Raw genomic sequence first — 21,717 nt, forward strand, 5'->3', positions numbered from 1 at the left:
TTTACAGCTTACAAAAGACACTGTACACTTTATTAGGTACACCTGGCTAGTACTGGGTGTGACCCAGGTTTGTCTTCACAGCTGCTTCAACAAGGTGTTTAAAACATTACCGAGATTTTCGTCCATGTTGACATGAGACGTTCACACAGTTGCTGCACATCTGTCTGCTGCACATCCAGGATGGCAGTGCCACGAGCAGTCTAACAGGTGTACCTAATAAAGTGGCAGATGAGTGTAAAATCCCTCTTCATGGGATTTGTTGACAGAAGAATCAGTCATATTATGAGTAATTAAACCGTTATTCTTTTATCATTACACTTTGACTTCATTTATAACTTTAGTTGTATTTGCGTGTTTAGTTTTGTTAGTTTTGAGTTGTATTTTTTGTTGTGTTTATTGTGTACTGCTGCTGTGTGTTCTCTCTGTGTCTGTCTGTTGTTGTTGTTGTTTTGGGCAGTCTGCTGAGTAACAGGTGTGTGTTTCAGGATTGTGTTGGGCATCATCACTAAGAAGAATATATTAGAGCATCTGGAGGAGCTCAAGCAGCACACGCCGCCCCTGGTGACTAGCCCCGCCCCTTTCACACGTGATCTGTTCCCCCACCTTTTTTTTTTTTTTTTTTGCACCTGTCTCTTAGGCTCTGCCTCTTAGGGGAGGGGAGGGGGGGATGCATGAAGTGTAGTGTGAAAAGCTGATGGCAGTTCCCGGCTAAAACATCCAGACTTCCTGCCCTCTTCCTTACTTCAAGCACTTTTCTGCTCCTGGGTTTGTTTGTTGTGGATTTAGCTCTAATGAAGCCAAACATGCGTAGACAGACTAGTCTGACCTCCATCTTCATGGTAGCTGTAGCAGTTTCGGAGACATCGCGTAGAGAAGCATTAGGCTGGTCCTGTAATGTTGGACCTCGATGGGAACTGTCGCCCACATCAGTTCAGAGCCCCTTTCAGACACGAGCTTCAGCGCTTACTGTGACTCGTGTTGGACGCAGAAGGAGTCACACGAAGGGCCAGACAAAGGCTCAGCTGCTCAGGCATGGCAGCTTCTCATGTCTGAGAAACTGGACAACAGAGTTTATTGACGTCCTGTAATACAAACAACACAGCCTTCATCAAACTTGTCATTTGGTCCTCAAGGAAAAAGTCTAATAACCGTTAAAATGCTTAGTTCAAGGTTATTGTTAATAATATTGTTAATAAAAACTAAAAGTAGTTTAAAAGCAGCAAAAAACACAAAGAATGAACTAATATTATTAATTTTACTTAAAAAACAAAGGAAAATGCTCAATCTCACCGCTGACAGTTAAACTTCAGTATTTTAATCACTCATAAAATTAAAACTGAGCGTTATGACTAACGGCAGCTAAACTAAAACACAACAGAACAAACTAAACTGAAGTCGACGCTGAAACTAATCAGAAAACACAAAACCGTCATAACTCTGGTTTAGTCCAGCACATAAACATCTCAAACTCATGACAACAGTAGCTTCTGGTAGTGCGAAGCATTTAATAAAACTAGACTGTATCCTGATGTAAAAGGGAAAAAATGACTGATTTTTGATGATGGAGGAAGCTTCAGTTGAAAAGTAAAGAATCTGTCATCATGTAGTTTTTCTGCGCCGTACAGCCCAGCTTTGTGGCATAAAACCAGCTGCACATGAAAACAAAGCTTATCTTTGCTTTCAACTCCATTACTTTGATATTTGTCTCAAGGAGAAGCACACTGTGTTTCAGTTAAATGACTCTCTTCTCTTTCTGTGGCTTTCTTGTTTTTGCTTTTTGGAGTCAAACAGAGCCTCGTGGCAGGTGGATAAAGCTGCCTCTCTTACATTTAGTGCCTGAACTTCCTTTTTGCCGTCCTTTGACTTAACTGTGTGTTTAGTTTGGGACATAAATCAGAGTTTACTGAGAACCTGAAGATATTCATCGAGCCAGGTTGTAGCATGATCAGGGCCTTGATTTGATCAGATATGCCTCTTACACTCAAAACCTTCAACTTCAAACACATTAGTGGGGAAACCACCAGAGCCTCTGAGCGCACCTGAGCAGCTGCATCAGAGTAAACAAACTCTGTTACACGTTTTAATATTGGTCTAGAAAAAACGGTGTCCATTAAGTATTAATTGATAGTAAAGATAACGAGCATCGCCCTCCCTAAAACTGTTTGCATCCATAAAGTGCGTTAATGCACACGCACCACTTAAAAGCTGCAGTTTGCATGGAGTGTGTAAGCAAACAGAAGTGAGTCATAAACTAACACTGTGGCTGATAACTGAGATACTTCAGGCTATAAAGCAGGCTGAGCTCGTGATTGTGTGTGATGAACAATGATGGCACGTTGTAGTCGCTGTAAATCTCTGGATTTTATGCACAGTTCTCCGTCACTAATCCAGATTCAGGCGCACTCTTTTGCTTTTCATGGACATTTTGTTTCACACGGCTTGAGATTTTCAACACTATTCAGTAAAAGACGTTTAACATAAATTGACTGATATTAACTGAAACAGTGATTTCCTGGTTTTTAAAAATAAACGGTAGTTTAGCAGACGTGTGACGAGTGCTGCTGACGGTGTCTGAAAGGGGCTCAGTAGATTCCCACAGAGCAGAGTTCATCCCATCGACCTGCATTTGTACACACAGTAGCTGTTTCGTGCTAGCCCCGTTCACTCACAGCACCCTGTTGTGTTCCTGGCTGACTGTGTGATCAGAGACACTCAGCATGTGTGCAGTCGTGTAACCGTGAAGCCTGTTGTGTGTTTCCCATCTCCCCCTCACAACAGAAGTCATTTCAAGTTCAGCCTCCCAAAGTTTTCTGTTTTCATTAACGACTGCTTTTTCCCTCCCCCCCCCTTTTTTTTTAAAACCCCTCCCCTCTCGACCACAACCGCCCCGGGGGCTCCACAGATCAACGACATGTGAGCCGTCACCTGTGCAACGACTGGGCGAGTAGTTAGCCGCCTTGGGAAAGCGGACCACCGTTGCTTTAGTCCTTTTAAAGATTGAAGGGGGTGGGATGTTAGTAGGAGGGAGGGAGGGGGGCAATCTGTAGTGATGCGACTCATTCCTATAATCCCCCTCATCCTGTAGTGGTAGTGCGCGTGGTGGAGTGACGATGTTGTGTTGACTGGTGCCAGTAGTGCTGTAGCTTATGTAGCTAGCGTGCGATGATCACATGATTCCTTTTATGAAGTGATTACTAATCCTGTTCTTTAACCTGCCGATGTTTCCTCTGAGCCAGCAGTGTCCCGCCTTCTGCGTGTGGGCCCACAGCAGACATGGAGAAGGTGTTAGAATATACTCTGGAGTAAATGTTAAAAAAGCACGATTATGAGAAGCAATAGGAAGGAAAATAGAAACTTTCAAAGTAAATTATAAGTAAATTGTGTATATTGTCATTAGAAACACACAAAAAACACCATTTGCACAAGCTCCAGTTGATATAATAATCTGTAATAAGCAACATGGCTACATCAGCTACTGTGACACCACCCATCTGCTTCTGTTTCCAGATTTTGAAGCTTCAGTATTTTTGGTGCCATCATATCAGACGTTAGAAACGTCCGAGTGTGGACGAAAGGATGGAGGGCTCGTTTATCAGCTAACATGGCTGCACACGTAAACTGCAGCTCGCACACTCGTGTATCAGCACCAGAGGAATAATGACGGTCTGCAGCACAGATTTATGACCTTGCTGTGCATGCAGAGAAGAGTCAGGTGTACAGCACAGTTACAGGCTGCTTTATTATTAATGTGTTGTAATGTTAGTGCAGGTGGTGCTACGCTCACTTCCTGGCCCAGATTTTTACCTGAAATTAGCTGGGGCAGGTCACTGCTGGTTTAACTGGAAACATTGTGGTCACTCTTCACCTGACCCACTCTGATCTGCACCTGGCTTCCCGAGCCTCTGCTGCCGGTCTGATCGGCCGGCGGGGGAACCCAGGTCTGATCTGTGTGACTGCTGCTTCACACCTCCGCCCTCCACAGGTACCTCAACTCCACCCACTCAGACCTGGGTTCGCTTTCAATTATTTGCCTTCTAGGGTCAAAACGCAGCTGAAGATCACGATTAATCATAAACGCATGAACTCCTTGTGGTCACCTGACTGCATTAACACAAAGCACACTGAGCTCTTTGGACCCAGCTCTACATGATTTGAGCTCTGTAGGAGTCACATAGCTCACTGCTTCTTCTTCTCACTGCTCTCAGCTGTTTCTCCTCTTCACCTGACCTCACTGCAGTCAGCAGGAGCATCGCCGATGTTTAAAAAGCTGCCGTGTTAGTCCTTAATGGCCCCAGCTGACTGACTAAATCCTTTACAGTGTCATACAGAGAGAAAGTGCTCCGTAGTGCTGCGAGGTGGATTCATCACAGGAGTCAGAAATCGCTATTGAAACATGATTATGAAATGAGCTGTAATTTATCACAACTTGAAATCACCTGTGTTTTGTGGAAACTTTCAGGAAAAGAGAAATCAGAAATGCAACCTGGAAGGGAAAATAAATCCTAAAATGTGGAACTTCACACTAAAAAACAGACTTTGAATGTTTTTCTGTACAACGACTGGGCGATGTAGACTTTCTGGCTCTACACAGTTCAAACCCTTCACCATTAAGTTTTTTAGCAATCTGAAATAAACATGATTACATTTTTAATGAAATTCGAGTCAGAATGTTGTTCATCTCCACAGACCCATGATGACTGACTTCATGCGAGCGATATAACCGCTGGCGACACAAAGCGGGTCTGTCGAGAGTTAATCTTTGAGGCGATCGACTAGAAATGAGGGTGAAGTGCACTGCTGATTGATATATGACAGAGTGGTAAACAGATTAGAGGGTTACCTTGGCAACTGGAGCTTGGACTCTCCACTAGCAACCAATGATGCTTTAATGTGAGTCACTTCCTGTGTGAACGGCCCTTTAATGTGACACTGTCGCCTGGTTACCAACGGGGACTCTGTCACCTGTCAGACATTCAGGGCTTCGTATTATGAAAATGATGTTACAGAAAGCACTTTGAAAAATGTCAAACATTAGAAATATTTCTCACAGGTTTAAAGAACAGGAGCAATTGATGTGTTTTTGTGACAGGCAGTAACAAAGTGTCTAAAGATACAAGTTGTCAATTACGTGTAGGCACATCATGAACCTGTAAAATATCAAAGGATGAACCAGTGTTACGCAGCCCAACGAACAAAGCATTCCTGTGAAAATGGTCAAGTACAAGGACTGAAAATGAGTGAAAAAGCATCCAATGAAAAACTTTGAAAGTCCTTCAAAAAAGACTGGAGAACTGTTGCTCAAGAGCACTTTAAAAAATACAAAAGCCGGACTGCTTGGAAACAAAATATAAAGAAGTGATGCTGGCTTGAGACTTTTGCACATCACTGTGATGTTTGCTGTCTGATCTTACTGCAAAAGCTTTAAATTGGACTGAATAAAAAGAAAAGGTAAAAGATAGAAATGTCCCGACTCCTGTGATGGGCACCGCCTCTTCCTCTGCTCCTCTGACTTTACTCCTGTTCACTGCTTCCTGTCTCCTCTGAAGGATCCAGCTCCTCCTTTTGCTCAGCAGCAAATCTCAAACGGCCGTGGCAGGGGTCTGAAGCGGGGGAAGCTGGGTGCTGTTTCTCACCTGCCTTTTTCCTCTTCCACCTCCTGCTGCTGACTTTTGCTTCCTCAGGGACTCGTGCTTTTGTTGGCCTCATTCTGACACAGATTCATATAATTAATGTCATACCAGAGCCAAAATTAAACCATGCGATTCTGTTTTTGCCAACAAAAACATGATGTTTTTATTGTTTCCTGCTTTACTTCAGCTGCCAACCACCAACACCACCACCACCACCTCCTCATGCTTCTGTCCCTCTTTGTCTCCCTCTGCAGGCGGCTTCTTGGTATTATCACAAAAAAAGATATCCTTCGTCACATGGCTCAAATGGCAAATCAGGATCCAGAGTCCATCATGTTCAACTGATCCGCTCTTTCCAGGACGGCTGGGGTGGAGGGGGCAACGAGGAGGAGGAGGAGGAGGAAGAGGTGTGCCTCCTGAACGGCTCCAGTCTCTGACACGCGGACCCCGTTTTTGTTTGTTCGTTTTTAGTTTTCAGCTGTAGACCCTGAACCTCACTGACTGACTGACTGAGGCCTCCAGAGACTTTCAGGCCACCCGAGGAGAAGACGATGACACGAGACTTTGTTCTCATCGTCCGGCTGCCGAGGACACGATGAGGTCACGGGTCGAAGGCACGCACACACACAAGGAATGCACTTTTTACACACACACTTTTGCACTCGCAGACACCTCACTCATGCATGCTGTACACACACACACACACACAAAAGACTCCCTAAACCTGTACAGCTACGCCCGTTTGCACTCTACACGTGCCTCACCCCCTTGTACTGTCTCCCTCCTCTGTGGTGGATGCCGCCTGGCTGGGGTCAAAGGTCAGGATGAACCGCTGATGAGGGACGCGATGAGGGACCTTGAAGCCTCCAGGCTCTCGTTTAAATAAAGTTTAAAACAAAAAGCAACATAAAAACAACTCACTTCCCTCACCCCTGCGCACACCTGAGCTGTCCGTCCTGCAGAAGATTACCTTGTTTACCTGTGAAGTGTGTGTGTGTCTGTGTGTGTGTGTGTGTGTGTGCGTGTCGTTAGCACCACTACATTCCAGCCAGGTTATCATCGGAAGTGAGGGGATGATCTTACGCTCCTCACCCCGAAAACACGGCAGCCTCTTGTGATCGCATCATGGCACGCTGCTGCTTCCCTGGCTCATGTGAAAATGAGACGTCTGTAAGGTGTGTGTGTGTGTGTGTGTGTGTGTGTGTGTGTGTGTGTGTGTGAGAGAGAGAGAGAGAGAGAGAGTGCGAGGAAGAGAGGACGGTACTGTATTTCAAGAACAAACGTGTTCCCAGTGAGGAGGGAAGAAGTGAAGATCTCTGTGCGTCCATTTCTGAGCCAGTTTGTGCTGTGTGTGTGTCTGTGTGTGTGTGAGACAGAGAGTGTGTGTGTGTGAGAGAGAGAGAGAGCGAGAGAAAAGGAAGGGAAAAAGGTTGAGTTTTGTGGAATCGCAGTTTGTTTCTCCCCATGTGACCTTTAGATTATTGCTCTCCAATCATTTCCAAAGTCTGCTTTAAGTGATCAGTAACTTCATCAGTAACATGACTCGCGTACCTTCAGCCCGCCTTTTATAATTATAGAATATGTAAAAGTTGATCGTCTGAGCCCCCACAGGTGGCGTTTAACACTCCAAACTCATTTACACAACAAAGACTGACAGAAAGAGAGATCAACTGATCAGCACTCCGTGATCGATGCTTTGATCCACAGATTCTCAGTGTTTTTAATAAACGTGCTTCGTCCCAACATTCAGAGGCTGTGAAGCTGTAAATTGTCACGTTTTAGAAGATGAAGCCAGCAGACGGTAATTAAAAACCATTCAACTTTATCTGCACTACAGTTGTTGGAGTTTGAGAGATTTTTATATAGAGTTTGTACTCTGATCCAAAGCTGCCGCCACCTTAAATCCACGCGTGTTTGTTGGGTCTAACATGTCACTAACGCCTCGGATGAAGCTTGCTTTTTGTTTTCAAGGTTGTAGAGGATAATACTGCAGAACATCTGGCTGCAACTGTCTGTCGCTTTCAATCACACCAGGTTTCTTTCTTTTCTCCCCACGTCTGCCAAGTGCCTGGCACAAGTTTTTTTTGTTTTGTTTTTTCTTTAGGCTTTTCACACCCCGATCTCTCTGCTCCCTCTTTTTTTTTTTTTTTTTTTTTTTTATCAAACGTCATCACTCGATGAAGGGAAATGAAGTGAGGTGTGTGTGTTCCTGTGTCCGTCTTTGCATTGCAGTGACTGTCCTGCTGTGGTGTGACAGGATCGTCTTTGTTACCTGTGGTGTTGCCTAACGTTGTGTTTCATACTGATCTCGATGTTTTTCTTTTTTTTGTTTCTTTTTTTTATTTATGGGTAGTCTGGATAGAGTTGTGCATTACTATAATAAATTTCATGTATGATTGCAACAATTGTTTGATTGTATATTAAAAATAAAACCTGTAAAGATTAAAATTTGTTTTAAATTAAAAAAAAAAAAGATTCAAGTTGCACACGAGGACTGATGTGTGATTTGTTCTCGGCAGGTTTTGCTTGTTGTCAGGTTGTTGAGCTCCACTTGTTAGCTGTCATGAAGCTCACAAAAGTCCTCGATTTTAGAATCAGACAGACTTTTCAGAAAACTTTATAGTTTCCACGAAGACAAAGTTTATTTACCCTTTTCATTAAAATAGAAACTCATTCTTACAAAAAAGAAAAAGGTGCACTATAAAATACAAACCATTCACCTGTTGACCGACAGGTTACCAGGTACACCTGATCAACTGCTTGTAAATCTAATCAGCCAATCACATGGCAGCAGCTCAACACACGTGATCAAGACGACCTACTGAAGTTTAAACTGACACTGGTATAATTGTTACAGAAACTGCTGGGATTTTCCCCACATCGGGAAAATATCCAGTGAGCAGCAGTTTTCTGGAGGATTTTATTTTGGGCAGACTGCTTCAAGCTGAAGGCAGGCAGCAGTAACTCAAATAACTATTGTTACCATAGTAGACGATGCAGAAGAGCATCTCTGAATGTTGAATCTTGAAGCAGATGGGCTTCAGCAGCAGCTGCCACTGCTGTCAGCTAAGATCAGGAAACTGAGTTCACAGGTTCACCAAAATTGGACAACAATAGACGGCGTCTGGTCTGATGAGTCTCTGGCACTTTCAGAAGGTAGGATTAGAAGTTGGTGTCAATTGCATGAAAGCGTGGCTCCATCCTGCCTTGTATCACCAGTCCAGGCTGGTGGCGGTATAATGTTGGGGATATTTTCTTGGCAAACTTTGAGCCCCTCGGTACTAACTGGGCATCATTTAAAAACCACAGCCTGCCTGAGTATTAATGCCAGTCATGTCAATCCCTTTATGACCACTGTGCACCATCTGATGGCTGCTTCGAGCAGGACAACACACCATGTCAGAAAGCTCAGATCAAACTGGTTTCTTGAACATAATGAGTTCACTCAACTCAAACAACCTCCACAGTCTCCAGATCTCAGTGTGATAGAGCAGCTTTGAGATGCGGAAGAAGAGGAGATTCAAATCATAGATGTGTGATGCTGTCATGCCAACATGGACCATGAAGGTACCTAATAAACTGTCCAGTGAGTGTAACTCTTGATTTGCTGTCTCTTTTCCTTTCATGTAATGGCTGCTTTGTATTTCAGGTCATCAGGTTTTCTTCGGAGTTGTGGTTGCAATCTTGTGGTCTTTGCCAGAGGAAGAACCTGCAGGCCGAGCTATCACTTACTGTAAACATTGTAAGGATTTCATTATTGTTTGTAGTCAAATGCTGTGCAAATACTCTCCACCCTGCTTTGCACGTTGTTTATTCGGGCACTTAGAAACATTAGCATGGATAGGCACGCATTCACTCTCTGTTCTCATGTTGCTCCACAGCCATAATTTGCCATATTGTTGACACAGATGTGGCACATCTGGCAGCTGTGGTATAACTTTACTGTATATAATCTAAGATAAAAGCAGAATTTGATATGCAACTGATGATGCAAAGAAAATCTTGTTTAAAAAAGAATGTTATCCACTTTATCAGGTTCTTCCTCCAGAGCCAGTTGAAACAGGAAATGCCACCTAAATTTAGGGTGGATCTACTTACCCACTGGCTCATCTTACCCCACTTTCCTCCAAGGACACGCTGACACTGTGTGTGTGTGGCAGGACAGAACAAACAGCTAATAGGTTTCCACTGATGATTCTTCCACTGATGATTTGCTGTGCATAGACGGTATGAAACATCTTCTCTCTCATTCAGTCTCTCCTAATAATCTCTGTGGTTGCAGCTTTCTCAACAACTGCTCAGTCATATTGCAAGAAATCTGAGACGTGAAGTCATTTCTGTTTATACATGTTTGTAAAACAGATATTAATTGCTTTTTTTGTGATGTTAAAAAAGGATTTCAAGCCTAAAATGAACTCGTGTCTTACTGAAGCGTCTGAGGTTCCCTTTAGGTGTAATGCAACAGCCTGCTGCTGAAACAGAAAAGGCTTCTCTCAGATCGAGACATTTGTTTATTCGCACTGCACTTTGTGATTTATCTCTTGTCCTCAGACTAGCAGAAGCTAATTAGTGCAGACAGGAAGTCTTATAATGTTGTCCCAAACGCAGGAATGGGGTTGAGTTTGAGAGGTTCAGGTTTCCCAGAGATGGACCAGCTTCTGTGAGCAGTCCCTGCCCAGTGTCTCAGCGACCTGACAGCGATCCACTTACACATCTATCATTCATGACTCTGTCCTTTCCCTGTTCACCTCTATTCACAAAACGGTGTCTGATCCTCTTGCAGATTCAGAAACAAACAGGGCTTTCTCACCTAAATCCATATTAACATCGGATTAGCTGTGTGAACATTTTGTGTGCAGCTTCTCAGTTTGTGGGTTTGTTGTTTGAATGAATGTGCTGCTGTTCACCTGCATTCTGAAAGAAATGAGACTTATTTTATTTTTTTCTCTCCTCAGGAGATCTGTTTCCTCCATCACCTGTGTCTGGCACAGCCTCGTAGCCATGGCTACCACAGCCATTACACAAAAAGGTCTAACTTGCATTATTAACGCCCTTCACATGAATGCCTTCGGGAGCATACCATTTCAAGCTGAGGAAAAAGCAGACCTTGAATGGTTTGTTATTGGACTGCAGTGAAAAAGAATAAAAGGACCAAAACTTCAATGCAACTTGTTTTGTCTTTATTCAGCTTTTAAAGGAGGTCAGCTACTCCCACTTCCATCTTAGATTTTTATTCTTGATTCTACTAGAGTAACTTTACATGAGTCATGGCTCAAAATAAGCCTTGTTAGTGTATTATTAAAGGGCATAGTTGCAGCCGCTTGATGCTTTAGCTTCTCTTCTCTCAGCCAATCAGAAGTAAGATGACTGTTCCATTTTTGTCACAAGAGGTCACCACAGCTCCATGTTTTTGTTTTGTTTTTGTCATGTTACACTGGATGCTCTTTCTGATACAACCCCAAAGACTTTGTCTCCTCCTACAATTGAACCAGGAACCTTTTGCTTGTTGGGAAAAAAGGAAACACCAGAAAAAGCTGAGAACTACTGGTGTAAATGGAGAGGTGCTAATAATGGCTTATTTCATACAGGGTTGCTTGTGATAAATGATTACTTTGAACTGTGAATCATGCAAAGCTGCTGTAATAGCTGGAAATGAGCATAATAAGTTCCATTTAATATGCAAACTTCATGACTGATAATGGAAAAAAAAGACATCAGACCAAACTGTGGAATCATTTTAAGCACAGCACTTTCATTTTATTCCACTACAAAAGAGAAGCATCGAAGAGCACCAGAAGAAGCAGAACATCGCCCACTCATATCTGCCACAGACTGGACCGTAAGCCAAGCGAAGGGCCAAACAAAAGGAGTCATTTCAGTCCCAGAGAAAGATGTCTAAAATCCCAACATGCAGCAGAAATACGACTGTACTGTAAAGCTTCTGCAGAAGCAAGACGAAGACGCAGAAATCGGGTCAGGAGTCAAATTAAAATAAAATCACAAAGGAAGCGAAGCTGCTCTTCTCTACTCAAGCGAAAACAAGACACTAGTCTTAGTAAGAAGATAAAAATGACTAAGAAACAAAAATCACAGCACAAAATGGGCAGTAATAATAAAAATACTCAAAGTATTTTAAAGGAAACAGATCTAAGCTCCACCCAGTGTGTGTGTGCTCTCTCTCCTCGCTTACTTCCATGTTGTTAGAGATGCAGAGAGCTTGTACAATCATGAGTAAGCAGTCGGACTGTCGGCTATTGCTCCTAGAGTCCGGCATGCATCTGTAGGCTGTGACAGTAGCTGGATGTGAATTCTGGAGTGGATCTAGGAAGCTCGCTTTCACAATCCGAAAACAAGAGCACGCAGAGCAGCTTGAGGCAGATTTCTGAAGTATGTCGTTAAAAACCCCTAGCACTGTAAGAAACTACCAACTGAAAAATCCCCACAACTCTTTAAATAAGAACACAGGAAATGCCCGTTTACAATGCTTTGCTTGTTACATTTACACTGATATTCCTCTGCCCGGATACATTCAAGCACCCAGAGTCTCCTTTTGATTGATTTTCAGTAGATGAGCCTGCAGAGGTTTAGAGAGATTGTTCACAAACGATAAATACAACTGATTGTTTCTCTTCAAAATGTGAACTTACAAATGTTTATGGACCTTTTTCAAGTGGAAATGCATAGCAGGGTAACGTATCGTCTCTCCGGAGCTCGCCACAGTTCGTCACACGTGGCTCTCGTAGAACACCTGGCATGTTGGGGTCTTGCTTGCCACCGGTTCGTCGGCGGCAGCGACCTCCTCGGTGTCCTCGGGCTGCTCATTGTGGTGAAGAGAAGACGGCGGCGGGGACGGGGACGCCGTAGCCTCTGGCTGCTCTGCGGCTTCCTCGCTGTACCCGCCGACAACGAGTGGCGGGTGGACCGACACCTGGATGGCGATGTGCTGCGGCTGCTCGTGATCGGAGGAGTTGTCGGAATCGGCGGCGGGTGACTCGCTGCGTCCCCGCTCCCTCTCCTGCAGGATTGTGAAGACATCTCTCACCCCGATGGAGGGGAGCCGGCGTCCGTCGGGAGCCTGCCTGAGGAAGGTGTGCCTCATCTCCTCCACCCCCACCACCTCCAGGATCTCCTCCATGAAGGTGCGGCAGTTCATGATGAGTGGGGGCAGCGGGATGCTCCGGGCCAGCTCCTCGATGTACCGCGCAAACTCCATGGTCTTGAACTGCGTCACCTTGGCGAGCTCCAGCGTCTTGGCCGAGGTGATGATGGGGATCCTCTTGGCGATCTCAAAGGCCTTCTGCAGCTTCTCTGCGCCTTCGGTGCGGAAGAACTCGTTGATGGCTTTCTCCGTCTTCTTCAGGTGGCTGCTCATCATGCAGAGGCGTGTGACGTTCAAGATCATGATGATGGTGAAGGTGACCAGGCACACCACCATGTAGTACACGCCCATGTCGCCGTTGGTGAACACCACGCGCAGCGTCACCGTGCAGTTGGAGCTGCCGTACGCGTTGGACGCCATGCAGGTGTACTTCCCGCGGTCCGCGAACTCAATGCCAGTGATGTTGAGGACACCGTTGTCGAGCAGCGACCACTTCCCTCCTGCAGACACAGAGAAGGTCACGAATGTGTAAAACATGGAATAAAAAAACTTTTAAAGAATCAGGATTTTTGTTTTTGTGGCCCATCTGTTTGAAATGAGTTTGGAGGATTTGACTGTGTCACTGCTGCTGCTTTTCCCTGTTAATGTGCAGATTCGGTTCCTTGGAAGTTATTTTGGTCATGGCTGTGTTATCCTAACCGACTGAGCCAACAACATGAGCTTTTTCCTGGCCTGCACTGAGCCTCTGAGAAGTGACTTATGGGCACAAATGGTCTTTGTCTATTCAAGGCAATGACTCTGTTACCTTGTTTGACAGAAATGTAGACATTTTTATCTTCTATCATTTAATAAGAAAAGCTGTCTGCTATGTTGGAGTAAACTAAATCCCAATCAAAAAATCTGGTTAAAAATCTTTTTATTACAGCAGCTCCGACTGAGACGTCTTCGCGGTTGCCAAACATTTTAGACCACGCAGAAAGAAAATCCCGTCATTAGTTTTAGCAGAAACTGGACATCCTGACCAGATTTAGAATCATGACCACTCAGTGGTACAACACGGCCTACTGAAGTCAGAGTTTAAACCCTGAAAATCCTCTTAATGCATCAGTCTCCCTGCTCTGCGAGTCTGCTGTAACCTCTCCTCAGCTGTGTTTCTGCAGCTGCTGCTTTTGAATAGGAGCACTTTGTTTTTTTATTCCTTCTCACTCTGCGTTTTAGAATCCGTCCTCTCAGGAAAACACGGCGTTTTATCTTCATGCCTGTCCTGTTACTGTACAGAAAGTCCTTTAAAGCATCGGCACTCTCTTATTCACCTCTATGCTGAAGTCAACAGTGCTACATGTTAATGAGATAAATGAACTGACTCGTTTTAAGGTAACATGTGGTTTGCATATGTGCGTGTGAGCGCAGAGCTGAAGTGACCTTAGTGTTCCTGCCATGCTTTCAATATTTAAACATGTCTCGATGTGCTGAGGTTTCCAGCACTGATCGGCACACAAGCGATCTGTTTACCCACTTGTAAACAGATCACGGGTAATGACGTCATCTATAAAGTTTGGTTCCCTGCTAGCCTACATTTGATAACCTCAGTCACAGGGTTGGCCACCAGTTGTGGTGACAGATAACTAACAGCACCTGTCAGGCAGCACAGGAGGTAACTCGAGAAGTGCTTAATTAAAATGTGGTTTACAGTCAAATCCATGGCAGAGCGATTCATACAGGGTGTGTGTGTGTGTGTGTAGCCTAAATGTTTGCTGGTTCTGTATCAGTTCTCATTAGAATAGTGAAGTGGCTGTTTTAGCTGAGAAACTGCCTGGAGTCAGAGTGGTGCTGTTAACACCTGTGTGTGGTTTAAAGGGAAAGGAGAAAAGCACTCGATGCCTGCTGTTCTCACCCTCATGAGCTATTCTAGTGAGTGATGGAGAAGCAGACGACTTCCTCTCACAGTCCAAAGACGTGCTTGTTAGTGAGGTACCACATACCACATTGTCAATACCTGTATACATTTCTAAGTGATATAAAATACCACATGATGACTTCATTGTCACGGCAGCTCCACGTGGTTATGCTCGCTGGTGCATACAAGACTCATCATCAAAACAATCAGATCAGAGGGAGTTGCTTCAGCCTCTTCCAACACAGCAGAATACTTGGAAGAAAACTGTTCACCAGGGCTGGACTGGGACAAAAAATCGGCCCAGGCATTTTGACTAGAGACCGGCCCACCAAGTATTATAGGAAAAACCATAAAGCCTTTGAATGAAAACAAACGCTGTTGTGACAGTGATGTACACTGTCTTGTTGGTATATGTATGATTTCTATACGTTGTAGTACATCAGATAAAAACTTTGGTTGTAAGATTCAGATAATTATTTAATAAAAGCTAGATATTTTAAATGAGAATAAGAAAGAAAAGTATTTCCTTGTGCCCACCTCTCCCTGTTAATGCCCTACCTGCCCCCCTGGCAAAGTTTTGCTAGACCCGCCCCTGCACAGTTACCAGGTGTCAGCTACATAGAAAAGGATCCTGGTGTTATTTGTCTCTCAGAAACAGTTCATAACTTCCCTTCAACTCATTCATGTGACCTAAAAGGTAAACCTGTTTCTCCATCACCTGTTCAGCTCTGATGATTCAGTAAGGACATCTGCTGGTTTCATCTTCATGTTTCCCTCTCACCAGATAACCAAACCTACATCATGACCAGCAGTTTTACAGCTGTGGCTCCAGCAAACATCAGCTGATAGTAGAAATTAATGTTAAATAAATTCTAACAACAGCTGATCAAGCTTAAACGTGCTGCTGTTGTTTAGCGCGACATCCGCTGGTTTCGTCTTTTTTCATGTGCAAAGTGGGCGATAAACAAACAAGAAAGAAAAGCCGATCAGCTGATCATTGATCAGTTTCACGATTGAATGAGAGAAGAAGAGACAGCTGACAGCATAAAGACAGAGAAAAACTCCAGCTTTGTGTCTTTTTCCATCCTAGCTGAAGTCCGGGACAAACTGTGTTCCTTTTCACCTCAATTCGAAACATGTAATATTTTCTCTGAATGCGGGACAATTCCATTTTTTAGGGGACGGTTGGCAACTCTACTAACTAACCTTGTGAATAAAATAAAGTTCACTATCAGTAACATAGCACCAACCCAGCTGTAGAAACTCTGTCATGCTAGCTAGTACGCAGTACTTGTTATTGCAACTGACAGTAAAAAGTCAGCATAACGAAAATAAACTCCACCTAAACTTGGTTCATATCTGACCCAGATAGACTGCAGGTCATAACTTCTTACCTGAAGTTCAGTTCACCTGACACTCGAACCGGCAGCCGCCTTGGGTCTCTGCTCCTCCTGCCTCACCTTTCCCTCATCCACCTGGCCTCTTGTGGCAGCTCCGCCATAGCCACCACCAAACAACTGAGTTATTTTTACACATCTGCCAGCATCTGGCCAATCCACCACCTCTCATTGTTTATACCGTTATAAAAATAAATAAATAAAAAAAATCATCGGCCCATAAAAACGAAAAATCACCATCGGCATACCGGGATGGCCAATCCAGCTATGGTGTTCACTGAAGGTGGAAACTTGTTTTACCACTTGAGGCAAAGATAAATAAATAAAAGAAATAATAACAATAACCCATCATTATTAAGCATAACAAGGATACGCTTTGCTGGAGTATTTGCTAGCTGCACTCCATATGACAAATGGTAGATGAAAGTTACAGTAACTGTGTGGAAACATCCCAGGCAGAAAATATCAATTTCATTTTTATGTGACAATATTGTGCAGCTCCTGACGCGTTACAGGCTTAGATTATTAATAAGAACAATTAAAGTAAAGCGTTAAGCAGCTGTGTTATATTTGTGTGCTTACATTTAAACTTGCACTGTGTCATTCCTACTTTATCCATAATGCTGTTACCATTCAGTGTTTTTTTTTCTTCTATATCATCAGAAATATTATAAATGCTGCTGACATATTATAATATGACTTAGAGTATATCATCCACCTGTAATGCCAGGTTAATTAGTGAGTGACCGTGGATGTGAGGTAGACCAAAGTGTATAGAATAAAGTGTTGTATGAACATATTGCTGAGTGGGCTGCGGAGGTGCTGGTGGAGATATTGTTACTTACAGACCAAACAAAGTTTGTTGTTTCAACCTGATTCCAATCTTTGTGCTGAGCTCAGCTTAAGAGATGCTTGTCTGATAAGGTTTTGCAGCCCAGCACAGCGCAGGTGCGTTGTAGTCGCTCTGCAGTCTTTCTGCAGATGCAGTTAACATTCCTGAGTTATTGCCGTTTTCTACCTTTGGCTGAAAGTTGTTTTTAACGACCCTATTTGCTGCATATTTCCCCCACAGAGCAACGTTTTAGTGCATTCACCTCCTCCCCAGCTACTCACTGTCTCTACTGTGTGGGAGCAAGAGATGGACAGAAATCACAGAGGGCTTTTACAAATCTGCAGTATGAGGTCTAAAAACCACTTCTGCTCCTTTCTACTCGGCAATCACGATCAATTTCCTACACTGCTATCCGGAGGAGGAGAAGGATGAATGGGCATTCAGGAAATGTAGCCTGGCCGGCAAACAGTGTCCCGCCCATCCGCCTTTTTCATGTGGAGGCGAGCATTTCTAATTTTATCACCACCACCAGATTATAAAATGACTGATGTGCTGCCGAGTACTACGAGCTAACAAACTGCAGAAGCCTGTGCTACCAAGTAGGATGTGGGGCTTATCGAGGGAACTTCAGGGTTAACCTTGGGTGTTTTACTCTTGCTTCACACGCCACCTGCTCTTGAGCATGTTCTGTTTAAAATAAGAGATCAACAGGTACAAAACTACTGATCAATCAGCTCTAGGAAAAGGCACTATTCCTGGAGTATCCCTCAGATCTTAGCGCTGAGTTAGTAAGAAGGTTTAAGGTTTGGTTTTTTAAATTGGGTCTAAAAGTCGCTATTGTTCCCAGATGAGCATCAGTTTTAATTGTTTGAAAATAGTTTTTGTTCTTTTAACCTTAATCATAAACAGGACACATATGTACTTTTGGACCTTCACTTATCCTTTGATAAAGCCAGACACACACATTCATACAGCCCTTTTCCTCTCGCACACCCACATCTGCTCCCTTTATCTTTGTAAAAAGCATGCATAGAACTTTCACCAGCAGATCTGTGCGTGTTTCTGATTGGCCAGGTACTGCTAACGTCACCCCTCTTTCATTTGAAAGTGTTGGCAGCTAGACTGATAAACCAGCTTCTTGTGACAGTTTGACTGGTAATGTTACAGTAAGTGAGACCTGATAACAGAAATATGTCCTGGGTATGATGAACTGGCTTCGTTTTACAGGATCCAGGTTAGTGACTCTGCTACGTTTATTGCTCAGTGAAGTACTGCCAGCTATGGGAAAGTCTATCTGCCCCTAATTATATTCCTGAGTGTAACCCAAGGGAAAAGCTGAGTGGTGGGTACAGACGCACTTCTGGGTTTGTAGGTCATAATAACAACTGCGGCTTCTCTTTCTCTCGCTCTCAACTGCAGGTTTCAACAGGTCGGCTCAGGAGGATCGCGAAAACAACAAACCACTGCTCCCTCCCTGTTTCTACTAAGGCGGATCACAGAGAAAAGGATAGTGGGCTCGAAAGAAAATCACTAGTTTAAGGCTTCCTGAATCTAATTGACACAGACCATCCATCAGAAAAAGAATAATCACTGCTGCCAGACAAAATGGAGAATAATTGGGCCACAATCCCCCCAGGAACACAAGTCAGACTCCTCTTTGAATACAGAGCCAGCAACGCTTCTGGTCTTTAGATTCTTACGATGACTGCTCAGAATGTTTAAAGCCCACAGCACAAGCTCCCGTGGGGAGAAACCTGTAGTGTTTATGCTGATTTCTAAGTCCTCGTTAACTTACTCCAATTAAGAAAATCACCCTAAACTCATGTGGTAACAATGATGATGCTGCAAGTAAATAAAAATGTCACTGCAAAAAGAAAAACAGTCAGGAACCACTCACTTCAGTGGGCTGCTTTAATGTGATCATTTTATAATAGGAAAGTGAGAGCAGGAAACCAGGTTTATAATGAATTTTTAAAAAAGTCTATCTCACCGCTCGTGTCCACCCGGTGACCGTGGGAGTTGAACCACTGAACGCTGGGGAATGGGTCTCCAGTGACATTGCAATCAATCAGTGTGCAGCTCCCCTCTCGGGCAATTATCTGGCTCACGCTTGTGAACACAGCGGGGACAGATCCTCCGTCTGTCGCGTTACCGGTTTCCGTGTAGTTTCCGTCTGCGTTAAGCTGTGAGGCCCCGGCAGTTTGCGAGGCGACGAAGAACACCAGGACCAGAAAAACGAATCCACCGGCCCAGTTCATTTTCTCTAGCTGAAGGTTTGTTACCCAAGGGGGACGAAACTGTCATTCCTCCAGGGACTCCATCCTGCAGACTGGCTATCTCGTGATGCTTGAGGGTAATTTGGTATTCAGCTCAGGTCCATGAAGTATCTCACTGAAGCAAGAAAGTGAGGGGCATGCAATAATTAGAGACAGCCCAGGAACAAACTAATAATAATCAGATGTTTTGATAACTAGAACTCCAACCATAGGTTAATACACTTCTGTGAGACAGGATTACGTTTTTACATTTGAATTTTGTTCACACAAAGATCTAAGATCTAAAAGTATCCATTTACAATTACACTATATGGACAAAAGTACTGGGCCACCTGCATATTGCTCCTACAAGAGCTCCTTGGCCTCAAAGCTCCCAGGGCAGTGTTTGTGCTGATGTTAATGCCTATGCCACATCCCTCAGCACTCAGCGACCCCGCTCCATAACTGTATCTGGGACTTTGTGGGTGAGTTGCTGTGGTTCCTAAAGGCTCCCACGCTCCAATAACACCACTCAGGGTTGATTTTAACCACCTGAATTCAAAGATTATGAGGTGTGGCCCAGCACTTTGCTTTATATACACTATGAAGAAACGCACTCCATGTTTAATAACCTGCAGCAGATTCTGTTTCTGTGCTAGATTTAAAGTGACAACAATCTTAACCCTGCAACCTCGCAGTTACTTCCCCTACACTGCGTTCTTATTCCGGTAAATACCATATTTTTGACCACTGCTGCTGTTATTACACTAATCACCCATTTCCTTTATGTCTCGCAGGGTTAACGGTATCTACTGTTCAATCAGCTTCCACTGCAATAAACTGCATCCGCATCTGAGCCAGTCACACAGAAATCCTCTCTAAAACACCGTTAAATGTTCATTCATAGACTTCAAAGTTAGCAACATCAAACGGCAGCATTTTTGCTAGTCTGAAGCTGACATCGAGCTAATATTCCAGCTAAAGGCTGGTAGTGTTACATCAGACAGATATAACGCACATAGTACAGCTTAACAACAACTACGATTAACAATGTTGTTGTTGTTTTTTTAACGTTTTATCCATATAGGCAGCCTTGCTTTGCGTTACAACCGCATCTTTGGGCTCGATTAGTATGAAAACAAAGGGAGACTGCCACATAACGGAGCTGTGTGTGGGCTCCGGCTATTTTCCGCTGTCACACGTAAAGTCCCTCCGACAAAAATAACGTTACCTACATTACTTTATCAATTAGGTAGAATACAGATATGTCAATGCGGATATTAGTCATGTGTGGTTGAGCTGTTAAGATTTTAAACTGTGCTTGAGGATAAAATAAAATAAAACAAGGGCGTGGGGCCCGGCTACGTGCTGGACAGCAGATATATGTATGGGGACCCTTCCAGAACTGTGCCACCGCAGACTGTTTACACAGGACGAGGGTTCATTTCATGTATCGCTACAGTTAAATTGTCAACGTTACTGGACCAAAAGAGGAGAAACAAATAGCTGAAAAGACACCGGGTAATGCTGCAACGTTACCTCCTCGGCGGAGAGCCAAGCGGTCCAGCAAGCCGGTCCTTACCGTTGACAATGGCAGCGGCGGCGGATAAACGGTCCTAAAAACGGCAAAATCCGCGACTCCCCCGCTAATAAAACTCGGGCTTCATACTCACATCATGGTCGGCCGCTGTTTCACCTCGAAAGTTTGGTAGAAACTACCATAGTCGGCGGTTATCGCTGTGCTATTTCTGCTCGGGCATCATCGTCCTCCTCCTCATCGGACCGCTGACAGCTCGCTCTGCAAACGACGACTGAGCTGCTTCAAGGCACGGAGGGAGGCAACGTCGCCCAGTTGCTTGGGTTGCCCTGCCTGTACAGATGGCTGCCAGACTCAAACTCAATTCTCACTTTATACAATAAAAGAATATTTGTGACATGATTTCTATAACTTAATCCATTTTAACATTCTTTGCTTGATTTTTGATCACGTGGGGTGCGCAGAGGGTGGGAAAAATGCAACACATGAACAAATACTGGTGCAGTGCAATACGATCTAATACCGCTAATATGCTGCCAGTACTTCAACTTATCCAAACCATCACTAAACCGGTTCTCTTATGCTCTCTGGTTAATTTATTAGCAGCTTACACCAGGCAGGGAAGATATTGGAAATTATGTTAACTTGAGCTTGACAAGTTAAACCACAAAAAGCCACAAGTTAATACACAAAACAGGTTTAAAAAATGTAGATTTTTTTTAATTTAATTAAAAATTAAGCACCATGGGCTGATTTAAAATGATACTTGTGTTTACATGGTTTACTTTCAGATAGATCAGACAAACACGAAGTAAGATATTAATTGGAAGCGTTAATACACAACACACCTGTGAGCATCAGTGCTGGAGCCTCGTTTATCCTTCCTCACACAGGATATAACTGCTGCATGTTTATGCAGCCCGGCCTCCAGACTCCCACGAGGACAGAAGTAAGGTCTGAACAGCTTTCCAGTGCAAAAGACTGATAACCTCGCTCACATAAAGCCTTGTGGCATTTAATAGCATGGCACACTAAGTAGGTTATTTTGTGCATGTCTGCATTACAGCGTA

The 21,717-nt window shown here is 43.8% G+C and overlaps 2 protein-coding genes across 10 annotated transcripts in view; one reads left to right on the top strand and one right to left on the bottom strand.

Moving 5' to 3' along the window:
* clcn3 (Cl-/H+ antiporter 3) overlaps positions 1-8,116 on the top strand; it is a 44,102-nt gene extending 35,986 nt beyond the window's left edge. For 4 of the 7 annotated variants that reach the window (XM_085266318.1, XM_085266322.1, XM_085266329.1 and 1 more), the window contains 2 exons: positions 486-561; positions 5,885-8,116. In XM_085266318.1, coding sequence (XP_085122444.1) covers positions 486-561; positions 5,885-6,067 — 259 coding nt within the window. In that variant the 3' untranslated portion in view covers positions 6,068-8,116. Of the gene's footprint in view, positions 1-485; positions 562-2,902; positions 2,941-5,884 lie in introns of all 7 variants that reach the window. The other 3 variants (XM_085266320.1, XM_085266337.1, XM_085266321.1) reach the window with 2 other exon arrangements.
* Positions 8,117-11,283: 3,167 nt separating this feature from the next.
* Positions 11,284-21,063, bottom strand: mfap3l (microfibril associated protein 3 like). 3 transcript variants are annotated; one of them, XM_085266366.1, is made up of 3 exons: positions 20,693-21,063; positions 18,846-19,246; positions 11,284-13,229 (listed from the first exon to the last, which is right to left on the bottom strand). In XM_085266366.1, exons 2-3 carry the CDS (start codon positions 19,111-19,113, stop codon positions 12,355-12,357), a joined length of 1,143 nt encoding a protein of 380 aa, XP_085122492.1. In that variant the 5' UTR covers positions 19,114-19,246; positions 20,693-21,063; the 3' UTR covers positions 11,284-12,354. The 3 variants fall into 3 exon arrangements, with proteins under 3 accessions (XP_085122492.1, XP_085122475.1, XP_085122484.1); XM_085266349.1 differs by having other exon boundaries at positions 20,650-21,063; XM_085266358.1 differs by having other exon boundaries at positions 20,784-21,062.
* Between the last annotated feature and the right edge of the window lie 654 nt (positions 21,064-21,717).

Source organism: Mchenga conophoros, linkage group LG3, assembly GCF_057382185.1.
Source record: "Mchenga conophoros isolate Kocher_MC1m ecotype Shallow Benthic linkage group LG3, M_conophoros_male_GT1.1, whole genome shotgun sequence".
NCBI lineage: Eukaryota > Metazoa > Chordata > Actinopteri > Cichliformes > Cichlidae > Mchenga > Mchenga conophoros.

What these genes read in the sequence shown, in the direction of transcription:
- mfap3l (XM_085266366.1), bottom strand. Translation starts at nt 19,113, where the DNA reads ATGAACTGGGCCGGTGGATTCGTTTTTCTGGTCCTGGTGTTCTTCGTC. An exon ending in TCACCGGGTGGACACGAGCG is followed by an intron (nt 13,230 to 18,845) that starts GTGAGATAGACT and finishes CTGTGTCTGCAG; the next exon opens with GAGGGAAGTGGTCGCTGCTC.